At 47.1% G+C, this 15,955-nt stretch overlaps 1 protein-coding gene across 1 annotated transcript in view; it reads right to left on the bottom strand.

Annotated features, from left to right (window-relative positions):
- Positions 1-15,955, bottom strand: part of bicc1b (BicC family RNA binding protein 1b) — a 72,573-nt gene that overhangs the window by 12,917 nt on the left and 43,701 nt on the right. Inside the window, exons 5-11 of the mRNA XM_061232745.1 lie at positions 15,294-15,373; positions 13,649-13,807; positions 10,359-10,412; positions 6,596-6,784; positions 4,432-4,683; positions 3,115-3,246; positions 765-942 (exon numbers count right to left, since the gene is read on the bottom strand). Coding sequence (XP_061088729.1) covers positions 765-942; positions 3,115-3,246; positions 4,432-4,683; positions 6,596-6,784; positions 10,359-10,412; positions 13,649-13,807; positions 15,294-15,373 — 1,044 coding nt within the window. The remainder of the gene's footprint in view (positions 1-764; positions 943-3,114; positions 3,247-4,431; positions 4,684-6,595; positions 6,785-10,358; positions 10,413-13,648; positions 13,808-15,293; positions 15,374-15,955) is intronic.

Here is a 15,955-nt window from a genome sequence, read left to right as displayed (position 1 = left end):
GGAGGGAAGTTGGTTTCCAAGGTCAGAAAGGACACTGTAGCTCAGCGTTTAGCTTGCCCAACGGTAATATGGTAAAATGGTCAGAGACAAAGTAGGAGGTTGAGTGGGAACCGTTCAGCTAGAATCAAGATTAGTGCTAGAAACATGCTGCTACTTAAGTGGTGTACACCTTTTTGACCCCAAGGCCCTGTTTCCATGGGAATATATCAGGAACCCCCACAAGAGACATGATAACCTCTATGCTTGTTATCATTGTGACTCCATCTGTACAAACTCCAATGCAGTTAGTCAAGCTTATTTCATTTAACCCCATACAAGTCATTTAAAGTCATTCACCGTTGTAGTAATCCTCAGGTATTAAGAAACCTTAGTTATTTTTACCATTCATAGTACACATTTGCACATGAAATCTAATTACAGTACTTATGATACTGATGTTTTTAAATACTAAGCTTTTAATAATTTCCTATCATCTCAAGAACCCCCTGGCAGCTCTCTGAGGCCCCCCAAGTTGAACACTCCAAGAAAGTGTTTCAAATGTTTTAGTCTTGTAATGAGACATATGTAAATTCTTGTTTTTTTCGGTCAAGTAGAAAATATTAGCTTGTTTTAAGCACTCTCACCCCATTGGCAATCTAACAAAAGTAATAGAAATAAGATTTGAAGTCTAAATGCAAGACAAACATACTGACTGAAGGTTTGGTTTTGGCAGTGAGAAGCCCTGCTGGAACATGGATCATGGTCAGAGAGCTGGGCCTCCTTACCCAGGCTGGTGAGCCCCAGACCGGCCGAGGCCAGGATGTCCAGGCCCACTGGACAGATGACCGCCGGGGGGCTGCTGCAGGGAGGGGCCGACACCCCGCTGGTCTCCAGGCCCAGGAGGAACCTCCGGGCCTCGTACATGTTCAGGGCGTTCCTCTCCACGCTCTTCACTATCACCGACTGGAGGATCATGGGAGAATGACAAAAGCGGGTTAGGATGCCGAGTTGCTCCGCTTCGATTTGGGTTCTGACGCTGCATCTTACAATCCTACAGACTGATTATATGATATCGCGTCTCTCCCCGCTCTTCACAGTCGGAATAGAGGATCACGGGGAAGTGACAGAACTGTCAGGGCACTGCCGTCAAGGCTGGAGTCCCTGCAGAGAAGCCACTCACAGACCCAGACTGCAGCGCTGATTCCTACTTAAGCCACACATCCAGACTCATTACATTTGGGCACGGAGATCTTGCTGAGAAAGAAAAAGCAATTTGGGAAAACAGTGCGGGCGGTGCGGGCATCACCCTTCTGCGGATTACAAGGCCGATAATGGCTGAATATTGATTTTGTGGGGAGCGATTATGGAAAAGCAGAGGACCAAGAGGAAAAAAAAAAAACCACAGCAATTTTACCGCGTCCGCAATCCCAGACTCCGCACCCAAATCTGATGACAAATCTGCCAACTGCCTTCATGGCGGTGAGAGGAAATGGCAGAGGCAGGTTGAGAACTGGCAGCTCTCAGAGCAGGCCCCGGGCAGGGAGAACGCGGGTCACACCGGAGCGCGGTTCACTTTTAACCTACTAATTAGGTCAATTGATATGAAGTAGCCCCTTAGCGATACCTATATACCTATGTTTTTGCTCAGAAGGTCTATATCGCCACTGGAGCACATTCATGATATTTCTTCTCATATACTGATGTTCAATCTATGTTCCGTACATTTTCTTCATTATTTTTTTTTCCTGAGGTCCAATTTTTTTTCCCCCTAGCACACAGACAAAAATGATCTGACGTCAAATCAGACACGCCCTCGTGTGGCAACAGCAAAAACACTTCGGTTCATCCACTTAAGAGACATGTAACTCATTATGCATATGAACTAGCTATGTGTCCTAGGACACAAATGAGCATGAGCAGTGAGCTAAACTGCTGCTTTGCAGGGCAGGATTTCTCCCCATTGGTTTCTATTGGCGTCGCTGTCTCTATAGATCATACACTCTAAGGTTCACAGGCAACACTGCCAGACCAGGGGACCTCAGCAGCAGCCATTACGCAACAGCTGGGAGAGTCAGCAGTGAAGGCTAAACTCCACCTCGTCCGACTAAACGTTGAATGTTGTGAGGGCTGCAGCTGATGTCAAGTTGGCCGTTGGATAGAAACGACCCCCCTCCCCCACTTCCGTCGTCCCCGAGCACACCGTGAGAAAACAAGCAGGTTGCCGCAGCAACCAGTAAGACGGGCGGTTCATGGGCCTGCCACAATTAACAGCTATAAATGTCAGGTCTGCAGGGATGGGAGAAAAATGAAAATCAATACCTTAAAAGGACATTTTGTTCCACCAATACTAAACGATTGTACCGGAATAAAATGACAAAAGAATAATAACTGACAGCTGACAACTGGCAGAACAAAATTAATCTGAAAACAAAATGTATCTATAAAGAAAACAGAATGAGTAAGATGATCTTTATTAATTGAAGTCACCTGCATAGCTAGGCACACAGCTATGCCCCTGGGAGACTTCTGTCCCCATTTTTCCATTGGTGAACTGCTAAAAGCATACACACTCATAACTATCAATAGTGCAGAGCCATTTTAGCCTTTTCCTTGGCTATAGTTCATTGCAATGTGTATGTCTACAATAAGATGTTGGAGGGAGGAGAAGGAGGAGAAGGGAGAGGAGCCACAGTATAAAAGGTAAGGCACAGGAGGAGGGGAGGGGACAGGTACATGGTCAGTGAGGTCAGGGACAGGGCAGGGTGAGGGACAGGGTGTTGTCAGGGACAGGGCAGGGTGAGGAACAGGCCAGCCTCAGGGCAGGGCAGGGTGAGGAACAGGCCAGCCTCAGGGCAGGGCAGGGCAGGGTAGCATCAGGGACAGGGACAGGGACAGAGACAGGGTGTGGACAGGGAAAGGGCAGGGTAGCGTCAGGGACAGGGTGTGGTCTGGGACAGGGTAGCGTCAGGGACAGGGACAGGGACAGGGACAGGGCAGGGTAGCGTCAGGGACAAGACAGGGACAGGGCAGCGTAGGGACAGGGACAGGGTGTGGTCTGGGACAGGGTAGCGTCAGGGACAGGGACAGGGGCAGGGGCAGGGGCAGGGGCGGCTCAGGGGAGTGTACAGTAAGCACCTTGCTGGGTTGCCGAGGCTTTGGCTTGATGCTGATGAACACGTCCAGCTGCTCCATCAGAGAGGTGACACACTGAGGCTCCACCTCCACGTCCTCCTTTATATCAAACATCAGCACCAGGGGAAGACAGCCCTGAGAGAGAGAGAGAGAGAGAGGGAGGGGGGGAGGGGGAGAGGGAAAAAGCAAGGGAGGAGAGATGGAGGGGAGAGAGAGAGGGAGACAGACAGAGAGGGAGAAAGAGAGACGGGAAGAGAGAGAGGGAGGGGGAGAGGGAGAGCAATGGAAGAGAGAGAGAGGGAGGGAAGGAGAGACAGACCAGAATGAGAGCAGTAGAGAGAGAGAGATGGGAGACAGATGGAGAGAGGAGCGAGAGAGAGAGAGGTAGAGCGAGAAGGGGGATAGATAGAGAGAGAGAGGAGAGGGAGAAAGAAAGATACAGAGGGAGAGGGACAGAGACAGAGATTCATACACATTCACACAGCCAACCTTATCCACAGTTCAACCCACAAATTTTCTAAACAGCCAATTATTTCAGAACACCAGCCGGTGACCGGTTTGACCGCGGTCGCGAGGCGCCAGAATCCCCAGTGGGCCGCTCCAGGTCTGATCCATCACCGCTGTGTGAAAACTACGGCAGGTGAGATGGGGAAAGGAAATTGTGTTCACCGGCTGTGACCTTATTTTCCTCCGAGCGCAGCAAAAACTCGTGGACGCTTTCCCAGCGTCCTAATGGGCCTTAATACGCGTGATTACAACTTGTTCAGGAAAGACGCGGCCATCAAACGCCATTATCCGACAGAAGAACAATCATATCTAATCACCCTCCAGCTCCCATTTGGCCATTATTTCCGAATCACACCCCAAACTGTACGCAGCGGTGCAGAAAATCACTGATTATTCTTAAATATGCACTTGCAGCTGGACGCACTCGCGTTGGAGAGCCGGTAGTTGCTGGACCGTAGCTCTCAGCTCTGCCCTCAGGGAGGCAGTCTCCATGGCCTTCAGGACCCAGGCTGCATAACTGCGGGGAGGAGAGACTGCCCCACACAGCAATTACCGTGTTTTCATACGGCACCCAGAACGCCTGCGACTACTTGTGTGTTCCAGACAGGAATCCTGTGTTTACACACCGTTTCCCTTCCCCGTTTGAAGAGCTTTTCCAAGCGCCTTTGGACAGAGACCCGTCGGTTTTTGGAGAAGGGACAGAGCTACGGGACAGAGCGATCAGGGTGCCACCCCCCTGGCCTACGCCGTCGATCTGGGGTGGGAAGATGGGGGAGGAGGGGGGGGTTTTCGAGACGAGAGGCGGGCGTTTACCATGAGGTACTGCCGCGCCAGGCAGACCGAGTCGATGGTGCCCTGGAGGTAGACAGTGGACTTCTTCTGCGGGTTGTTGGGGTCGGGGAAGTGGATCTGCGCCCCGGTCCTCTGCATGATGTGCTTGATGTTGGAGCCGTTGCGGCCCATCATGAAGAGGTGGTGCTGGGGCGCGATGTCGAGCTGTGTGCTCACCGTGATGGCGCCGGACAGGCTGCCCGCCAGGTGCTCCAGGAGGACGGCAGTGCCCCTCTGTGAAACACACCAGCGCAGAGTCACACACACACACACAAACAGACAATATAAACATAAGCATAGTGTTACACACAAACACACAATACAGGCAAATACAGACAATATAAACATGCTAGTGCAGAGTCACATGCACAATACAGGCAAATACAGACAATATAAGCACGCAACACAGAGACATACACAAACACATGAACAATGATAAAGGCAAATACAGAGAATATAAACACATAAGCAGGGTCACACACAAACATATTATACAGGCAAATACAGACACACAATACAGGCAAATACAGATAACAGACATAAACACAAGGTCACACACAAACAAGCGAAACAAGCGAATACTGATATACAACCACATGAAAACAAAAGTCTCACACAAACACACGGACTAACAAAGGCAATCACAGACAATCACAGTGGATGCAAACAAACAGGCAAGTTGCCGCACAAAGGCATCACACAGAAGCGCATGCGCACTGCACGCATGCACGCACACGTACGTACACACACCCACACACACACACCCACACACCCACACACCCACACACCCACACACACACACACACACACACACACACACACACACACACACAGACACACACACACACACACAGACACACACACACACAGGCTCACAGGTGCATCAGAAGCAGAGCGTACAGCCTGCCCACGTCTGGGAGACGAAGGCCCCTGGCCGATCCCTGTGTGTTTTTCTTTGAATATGTACGAACATGAAAACTGTGGAGACTTGAACCACTTTTCACCAGACGCAGCTCATTTAGATGGACGGGGTGGATAAACTCAAGTCTGAAGTCGCAGAAAGAACCACAGGGCCTGTGGATTGACCTAGTTCACTGCTGTTTTTCTTCACTCTATCTCTCTTTCTTTCCCTCTCTCTCTCCCTCCCTCACTACCTCTCTCTCCCTCTCTCTCTCCCTCCGACCTCAGAAACCAGGGTTCCAGTGGGGGCCTCCAGCTCTGGCCGTGGAGGGCAGCTTTTGGCAGTCCCTCCTCTCGCTGCATACCGCACATGCTCCAGAAACCGCGGCCGGTCGGGCCCTCTCCGCAGACGGGCCGAGGCCAGAGGAAGTGTAGGGAGGCTCCAGGTCTGGAGCAGGCGCCGGGCCCAAACCCAGCCTCAAACACAGCCCTCTGGATGCCAACACGTCCCGCAGAGAACGTGAGCTTTACTGCAGGGACCGGACCCAAAGGAGCTCCACACACGGCATTTCCCTTTCCCCCGTCATCGAGTCAGGGCCGTATAGGCGGCAGTGTGGCATCATGGGTAAGAAACTCGGTATGTAACCTAAAGGTTACAGGTTTGATTGCAAGGTGTTGCACTATTCAGTAAAGACACAGAACCTGAATTTTCCTTCACTGTATATCCAGGTGTATAAATGGATGCTATATATTGATCCACTGGAACATACTCATCTACAAAACAATAACTGGTCTATTCCCTTCCGACTTCAGCTGTCTGCTAAATAGAAATTATAGTTCGAACAATCTGCAAAATCATTTTAAATTTTAAACAAGCAACTTGTGACTCAGTAACTGCTTTTAACCACAGCTCTACTTTCCATTATTGTTACACCTCTGTCCTATTCCCCATTTGATGTTTGTAATTGTTGTCTTGCTGGGTTGTCTTGCTGCGTTTCATTCAAGGTCCCCCTTGCAAGTGAGATTTCCATCTCAATGGGGCTTTCCTGTTTAAGTAATGATTAAACAGACAGTAATATAATGTCTTCACCAGGTTGGCACTTGAAAGGGATATTTTAAATGTATTCATTTTATTAAACCAGGAGTAGAAGATTGGGGTTATTCCAGCTAGTTTTTCAAAGTGCCATAGGAACTTAAATGGGTTAAATGAGTGGGGACTTCAGTTAAGGTGGCGCATGACTGTTACCTTGACGGCGGCCGCGTTGTTCTGCGAGCCCCTGACCACGCCCGTGGCTCCGTAGAGTCTGGAGCGCTGCTTGAAGGACACAGAGATGTTGTAGGTCTGGGAGATGTGTTGGATGGCTGGAGAGCTGGGGTCAGGGTTCATCTGGACCATGACGGGCAGCTCAAACATCAGGACCAGGGGGAGCAGCTCCTGGGGGTGCAAGACTGACCTTTAAAAAACTTATAAAACACAACCGGTCTTAAAAGCAAGACCAAAGGCAGAAAATACCTTTCAATTAACTGCAGAGTTCACTGCTTGTACAGCAACATACTGTCTCCAGCTTGTGCGTTTGTACACCATCTGATTATTCTTCAAATAATTCTGTTTAATCTTCTTGTGGTTTGGAACAACGTATATCCTACTGCCTACCAGCAAGATATAAAAAACCTTTGGAATGCTTTTTTAAAATTCTAATTCAGTGTTCCATCACCCCATTCAATTACCAGTTGTTAACTCTGGAAACAGCATTGCTGTAGAAGCTGTTTGGGAGTTAATTTAAGTGTACCTTCTTGCTTTTGACCACAAGCATCCAGAAATCCCTATACCACAGGTCATCAGAAACTTCTAAATATGTAAAATATCCTACACAGCACACTGTCTGGGCCACTCAAAAAAATAGACACTATAACTGAAATGACATATAAAAAAACCATTAAATGAACTACCCATTTAATATGAATGCAGTGTACACAAGACCTTCTTTGGTATTTTTAAATACATTGTATTTTCAATTTCACATTGAATTTTGCAGAAAAACACTCCACCAGATGCCTGAGAATTTCAAAGAAGACTGTTACCCAAATCAAGAAAAATATGAATGAATTTTGGAATCTACAGCAGCTGTATGGGTATATACAGGGTTGAAGTAATCCAAATGCATATTTGGTCCATGACTGGACACCATTTCAATCCATATTGCAGAATTGCATGGAGCAACAAAAGATCTCACAAGCCTGCAACTGAAATTACAGTGGTCACTGACATTATTAAAATAAATAAAAACAAACAGACAAAATACATTGTTTCAAAAACAGTCTGTAGAGACAAACAGCTGGCTGGCTGCCATTATTCCACGCAGTTAGTCTCCAAAATTTCACTGCCAAAAAACAAAATAAAATTGGTAAACAGCATAAATGCGTGTAACCAAAAACTGCAACCATGATCACTTCCATATGCTCTTGACCCTACATTCATGTTTATATCGTGATTGTGGAAAAAATGTAAGACATTCAAAGTGAACTCAGAAGTGGTGAACACCAACATTGTCCCTGAATACTTTCAAACATGAATAGAAGTGCTGGCAGTCTCTCTAGATTTCAACATTTAAGAAATGAAACTTCATCTGAGCGTATAACAGTCTACAGGATATATTCCTGGGCATAGCTGCTCTATGTTAGGGATCTCCGGTTTATGCACCACAACAATGTTACTTAAGGTTCAAAGGGTTCAAGTTCAAAAGGGGAAAGATTTTTTGACTAGGAATTAAAAAGCTGTTTTGAAAGATTTGCAATGAGCATGTCAGTGCCCAATTTGGCTGTAATTTTCAGGATTTGTTTTTGTTCGGTAAAAATATAAAAATGACTTATTATAATTATCTGCATAATTATACAAGTGTAGAGACTAGATGCCCAATCTTCCTTTTCAACCAAAGAAAAAGCAATATTTTCTTTTTCTTTTTAACATAGTTAGTAAAAAATATTTTACCAAAAAAATATTGAGTTAAACAACACATTAACAGTGCATTCATGACTCACACCACAGGAATGAAATCTTCTGTGAAAAGAACGCATAGCTAATTTTTAAACCCCTAATCTGACAAAGAATCAAGTGCAAGATGCAGTGTCAATATACATTACTTCCTGCACACACGCACACACACGCACAAACACGCACACACATACATAACTGTACTTTGCGGCATAGGCAGCAATGCATATCTTGAGTAGTTCACTCTGCAGATGTAAACTACTTTGAGGGAATTACTCTTTAGATCTAGCCACACTACGATTAGCACACAGTGACTTGACTGTTTCAGAGTTATTTGACTAGGCAATGATTTACATAACACTTCTTCAACTTTCTTCCTGAACTCAACAGCAGGCTACCCAACACTTCCCAAACCAGATTTCCATTACTGATAAATCTAACGGGCATATTCCCCTATCCATTCGCACTGACCACTTGCCAGTAAGGCTTGAATACAATTTTTATCATTGATATACAGCTATGCTAACAGACTGTGTTCTAACAGCAGTTGGCACTATAGTTGATACTGAAGATGACAATTAAACAAATTAAAGTGTTATGAACAACCGACACATCCCAATATATCTCTGCCTGCAAAGTGTAAAATTTGCTCTTTAAATTGTACAAATTAACGAGGTTTTGAGGGAGTGATTTCTTCTCTTGGGTAACCTGTGTCACGAATATACTGTACAGATTTAGCATCTGTCTCTGAGTCACACAGGGACAGCTCCTTCCAGACCTTCCCCCCTCCCTCCACTAGGGGTCAGCATTAAAAATACATAAAGTAACAGACAAAGGCCGGTAGGTGATTCCATAGGAGAAAACGAGTGGGGCTTCTGAAGTGGTCTTGGGCGGGGAAGAACGGCGCTCTGCCTCAAGGTATTCGGAGCAGTTGGGTTAAGATGGAGGACAAGGGCGCGTGTGGATTTCGGAAAGGAAGTGCGTTTCCATCTCAACCACTCATTCCGTTTTATATACTTTGGAGTGAAAAAACAAATTGCTTGGTTTATGGGAGCCGATTGTAGCCTACAAAATTGCTCTGAAAACAAGTGTGGCCTTGAGGAGCTTTTTTGCCGTCTTTACTCGGTTAAAAAAGGCGAAGGTTTAAGAGGCGTCTGCTGCCCGCGCGGATGCCGAAAGAGGCGGCGCGCTCTGGCTTGTTTTTCTTGGTTCCCTTGGAGAGGAAGCACGTGTCAGCCGCTCTGGTGCCGAGGAAAAATGAAGAGAGTCTGGACAGGGCCCGGTTGCACGAGCGGACGGGCGCCGCCCATTGAGTCCCGGACACCGCAGGCCTCCGGCGTACATTGTTAGAGCGGCTCCCTCTGATCACCACCATATGTTCCGCATCAAGTCGTTAGCCTTGGATTCCCAGGCCCCGCTATCCACCAGCGTCATTTAGCAGGCCGACTCACGACTCGGCGGGCTTCTTCCTCAAAACGGAAAAACCTTTAACGCCGAAAACCGTATTATCTTTCAGGCGATCGCACTCGAAGGGGAGGCTGTATAAACAAACAGACATTACCACTGACATACTGTACATACAGTATGTCGAAGGGGGAAAAAACCCCACTTTTTCCATAAAAAGAAATGAAAGTTAAAAAAAAAACATTTTCTATTGTGGTCTCCCCTCAGGCGATTCTATTAGGCATGGTGACAGCAGGTGGCGATGTTTCCGGGGTCCCAGACAGCTTAGCAGCGCACTGCTACACGGCGCTAAAGAGGCGACACGCCGCTCGCTCCAGGGACTGCAGAGACTCTGCTCGCGTTGCCATAGAAACAGAGACGCAGGAGGTCTCCGGAGAGCCGCGGAGTGTTGATATAAAAAGAAACACGCACACACCTCCAGTTACAAACCCCCTCTGTTCTCATGGCGGCCTTCGGGCAGTCTGAGAATGCTGAGGTAGGACTCGGACCGCTAGGCCGGGAAGGCCCCGCACCGTGGGGCTGAAGGGCGTGTGTTTTTCTGTTACTTAATTACCCTGATTCTGGCTCGGGCTGCCTCCACTCCTGCCGGCTGGCCTGCAATGGACACCTGGGAGCGAGAAAAGGAGAGGGAGAGGGAGGGAGAGAGACAGAGAGGGTGAGAGAGAGGGAAAGAGAGAGAGAGACACACACACGGTGGTCAACATTTTTCAACACCCACTCCACTGCTTTGACCGCAGTGCTCCCAGCTGCGCGGTGTGACGCTTACCTTGACCTTACACGGTCGCTGTTTTTTTAAAAATGTTCATTTGTCTGGTTCTCTCCCTCTTTCTTTCCCACGTCTTACAGCCTGAATAAATCACTGATTAACCCAGAGGGCCTATTATTCTTCTGCACACACTAATGCCTTTGATTGCAGGTCGGCTGGGACCACATCAGAGACAGACTGTGGCTTCTGCACTTTTTTACAGAAAGCCATTCCGCAGCTTGCGTTACTGATTGTGACGAATACAGTGGCCTTGCCGTTGGTGTGTGCAGGGGGGAGACCGCTAATCTATTGTCACTTGTTTTCACCTGTCTCAACCTTTAGCCAGCCCCGTGTCAAATTTTCTACTTTAATCTAGGACTTTCAAATTTGGATTTGTCCCTACTGTAGTTCTGTACTTTTCTTGGTATGGTACTTACAGACTTGGCCTATCACCTTGCGTACTGGACATATGTTCATGGCCATATAACCAATCATATATGAATTCTACTGTATCTGGAGTGTTCAGTTGTTTGTTGTATGACCTTGATATGCACGGTGTTGTACGTCACTTTGAATAAAAGCCTCTGCTAAATGTAATGTAATGATCAAGTCCAGCCATCCCCTCACTGACTGGTATAGCAGCATTAGAAAATGCAGTAGATTGTGGGGAACAGTCCCGTGACAGAAGGCCGTCCTGTCAAGGGGGTGCACTTTAACATTAGCTGCTTCACACCACAGAAGTCAGGATACGATCCAAACCAGACATGGCTCCCTGTTATTACTGCCTATAAGAAGGGCCCTGCATTTTTGGCAACCTGATTTTGAAGCCTATAATTCAGCATAGATGCACAACGTGACTCTTTAGCCACTCTCGATAAAACACATAAGCAAAAGCAGTTTGCTCCAATTACGCAGTAATACCATTAGACCAGCCCTAATGGGGCACATTACAGTAAATTATGACATTAACCTGACTAAATATCTGACTGCAGATTGTTGACAGTGGAAGCAGCCACGGCATGCAGAGTAAAATAATTTTATTCTTATGGTTTTTCCCAAATCTGGATTGGCCAGATGTCCTGACACATTCCTGCGACGTTCCAGCCCTTAGTTTGGGAGCACAGACAGGAAAGCATGAATATGGTAACTAGGGGGAACCAAAGGGGTAGTATATATTTTCTAACATTCAGTTTGTTTCCTTGACAAATTCTGGAGGATTGCATTTAAAACAACCATGAAATACAGTTAAAAGAAAAAATGTATCCAGCGGATTAAAATGCATTCCACATTTTTAACAGAAACAATGGCCATTCTGATAGTGTGTTTTCTTACCAGGCTGGAAATGAAAGCTCTGGCTCTTGGGTTACAGTCGTTCCACCCACATCCCCACACACAGAACAGCTGAGGAGCGTGAACTTGTCTGATGCACTTTTCTACACCCCATCTTACACATTACAGGCCCAAATTTGTAGGGGACTGTCGATAATAGATGTTTTTCTCACTGACGGGAACTGCCAGTCTCATATACAGTTTGGTTTGAAGGAGTCAATATGGCAGTGTCCGAAGGAACTATGGTGAAACTACAGTCCCCACCAAACTGCCTATCCTGGGGAGATGAATCTCAACTGCAAGTCACGCATCATCAAATCATGGTCCTTGAGGGATGAGCACTGTTGGTTTTCCACCCTCCGTTTTCACCTGGGAGTCAGGTGTGAAGACAGTCTGGCCTATCAGCAGCACTAACTGTTAAATTAATTACCCATGAAAAAAAAACAAAAAAACATTACATTACATGCTACTTGGCAGATACTTTTATCCAAAGCGACCTGCAGTTCATGTGGGGTGGGGTTAAGGACCTTGCTCAAGCTCAGCAGCTGTGCGGCTACAGCTGTGATCGAACCACCAACCTTGTGGGTCCCAGTCATGTACCTTAACCATGAGCCTCATATATTAATGCATAAATGACACAAAAGTCAATTCTGCAGAACATGAAGGAGAGCACATTTTTCAGATGACAAGAATAATTGATTAGCAATAATTACATAATGACTACATTTTACATTATCATTTTTAAACATAATTAATGAAGTCTGGGACCGCAGAGATTGCTTTTAATGATTGATGAATATGAATATTTGAGGTTAAATGAGGCATTCAAGCTGTTTCCCAAGGTCTTGCTTTCAAAGGCAAAGTCTTGACACGACTGAACACTGAAATCCGAAAAAAGATCATCTCCATGATATGATGCCCATAGATTCACAGGTCTTTATCAGTTCTGTCAGACACTTCCTTGGTTGCAATTTGTTCAGTTTTCATCAACTCCCCACTATCGTGAAAACTATACTCTGGCACCATGTACGGTGGTTCTGGCCAAGTTTTATCAAACATTTTGCACAATACCTAATGAAAAAACAAGTTTCGACACAATCAGCGCCTTTGGGTCTAACTGGTACTGAGTATTTCTTTATTCCCTTTGGGGCTGTCCCTGTCAGTCAGTACCAGCAGTACCCTGGGCCCAGTGTCTGGGGCGCCGTAGACTGGGAAGGATAGGAGCTCCTGGCATTCCTCATCGCTAACATTCTCCACTTCATCACTTCCATGCACATATCTCATATCCAATTACAGCCGCTTCCTCCGGCTTTCCCAACCGCTCGCGCGGATATTCCGACTTTCCTCACCCCCGGTCTCCTCCGCGGAGGAGTGTGAAGGTATGCGTCGGACCTGCTACACTCATAAACAGGTCGTCGTGACACCAGAAACCGACTTTCCATGAGGGAAATAGCCCCGCAGTCTACATAACCTTTGGCCTTGTAAAAGTACCCTAGATACTGTAGCAGGTTGTCAGTTTAATTTCCAAATGTCGTATTTTAAAAGCCAATAGTGGACAACCCCTCTTAGAGCCCCATAACCCTGCAGACTTGAACGGTGAAAAGCCCAATGTCTTGGGTACACATTCACTTGGATTACTTCAGGCTACTATTTGGGCTAATTATGTATTTGGGTATTTGGTTTTGGTATTCTGCCTATCTCTGTTCTACAGGAAGATGACTTACAATTTAAGAACTCAATTAAAAAAAGGAATTGAAATAGAAAAAGACCTGGTTGCTCTTTTCGGCCTGGTTGTTGCGGTTGGAGTCGGGGAAGTGGATGTGACAGCCGGTGTCCTCCATGACCTTCTTGATGTTGTTTCCCCCTTTCCCGATGACGTGGGAGTGCTCCGTGTGAGACACGTCCATCTTCAGAGTCACGCGGTTACTCTGTGTGGGAACGAGTGGGAGGAGGAGAAACAGTGAGACGGAGGGAGAGAGAGAGACAATGAGAGGGAGGGAGAGAGAGAGAAAGAGAGGGACAGTGAGAGGGAGAGAGAGAAAGAGAGGGACAGTGAGAGGGAGAGAGAGAAAGAGAGGGACAGTGAGAGGGAGAGAGAGAGAGAGAGGGACAGTGAGAGGGAGAAAGTGGGACATTGAGACTGATGAGATCCTTCCCCAGACCCTTCTCCATCAGTCTCCTCACTGATTTAAACATCAGCTGCCCGTCCAAACCACTCAAACATGGGTAAGTAATGTGTGGTTATTTGCATTATGGTCACCTTCCTGTCAGCCATGCTGGCCAGTCTGGCCATTCTCCTCTAACCTCTCTCATTAACAAGGCATTTTTGCCCACAGAACTGCTGCTCACTGGGAGTTTTTTTGTTTTTCACAGATTCTCTGAAAACTCTAGAGACTGTTGTGTGCGAAAATCACAGTTTCCGACATACTCAAACCACCCTGTATGGCACCAACATTCGTTCCACGGCCAAAGTTACTTCGATTTTTTCCCCATTCTGACACGTGCTCAGAAAAACAGCTGAACCTCTTGACCATATCTGCATGCTTTTACGCATTTAGTTGCATCATTTAAAATGACATTTACAAGATAACTATAAATATATCTTAGACATTCTTTATCAGTGACTATGGGTTTACAGTAGTTTGAAAACAGTACCGGGAAATCGTCCTCAGCTGTCTTATTGTGTAATGGTTAGACACGGGTGGACACTAGTCTGTCAGGAGGTATGCGGTTGCAAACACTCACACACATGCTCACACACACGCACGCACGCACGCACGCACGCGTGCACACACACACACACGGATGCACGCACGCGTGCACACACACGGATGCACGCGCGCACACACACGGATGCACGCACGCGCACACACGCGCGCGCGCACACACACGCGCGCGCACACACACGCGCGCGCACACACACGCGCGCGCACACACGCGCGCGCGCACACACACGCGCGCACACACACGCGCGCACACACACGCGCGCACACACACGCGCGCACACACGCACACACGCACACACACGCAGATTCCTGCAACACGGAAACAGGGAAGCAGAGGACACCAGATGGAAGCCAGATCTCAGAAATCCAGGGGGAGTTATGTAACCAGGATCATCACAGCTCGCCATTCACCCAGTGGCTTAACACACCTGGCTCTGCGGGACAGCAATCCGAGGGGTCAGCAAGAGAGAGACCCCGCCATTATTTCAGGACGTCTGCCAAGGAGGAATCTAACATCCCCCCGCACCCACCTCCGCACCCACCCCCACCACAGCGCCTCCTTCACCTCACGGGACATGAGTCATGTTCAGCACAGTTGGAGCGCTCATGAAAGAGATCTTCCCTCCCTTCCCTCAGCATCCCGCGGTGTGGGGGATTTTGGGGCGTGACGACGATGTTTTTAACTCACTTTCGTGTCGAGGACGGACATGATTTTCTCCTTCGCCTCCTTTACGTTGTCCTTCTTCCCACTCACTTTGATGTGAGGATCTGTAAAGGAAATGGTTGCCATCAATTTAAGAGACGTTAGCACGCACACTTAAACACAAAATGTCCCTGATGTGAACACCAGTGGTATTATAAAACATTCATACATGGATTTAAATCATATGTTTAATCGTTAATTGCAAAAAAACAATAAAAGTTGCCAAACTTCTTTCAGGAATGTTCCAGAGACTGAACAGGCAGTTGCAACCCACATATTTATTGTCATTTGCAACAGCTCGTCCTGCCAATCAACTTCAAACCGTAACACGGTCTCTTTGTCCCGCCAAACTCCGAAAAATCCTCCTGCACAAATCCATTACCCAAGCATTCTCCAACGTGCACAGGGCTTTGTATTCCCTAACCTTGGGCTGCGGGTTCAACCCGACATTGTATATACGACACGGTGTTAATATGCCAACACCCACTCTATGATCGCTGATTAAAATCTTGGTGTGTTGTTCTATAGCGCCATCCAAAACCACAGGCGACGCGGCACAAAGCCACCAATACTGGAAAATAATAATAATGGAGTGAGCAATAAAGAGACCAGGGCTGAATGGCCTTGTTAATACACTACATGGCTAA

This window comes from Conger conger, chromosome 2, assembly GCF_963514075.1.
Source record: "Conger conger chromosome 2, fConCon1.1, whole genome shotgun sequence".
NCBI lineage: Eukaryota > Metazoa > Chordata > Actinopteri > Anguilliformes > Congridae > Conger > Conger conger.
This window is presented reverse-complemented; position numbering and strand designations above follow the sequence as displayed.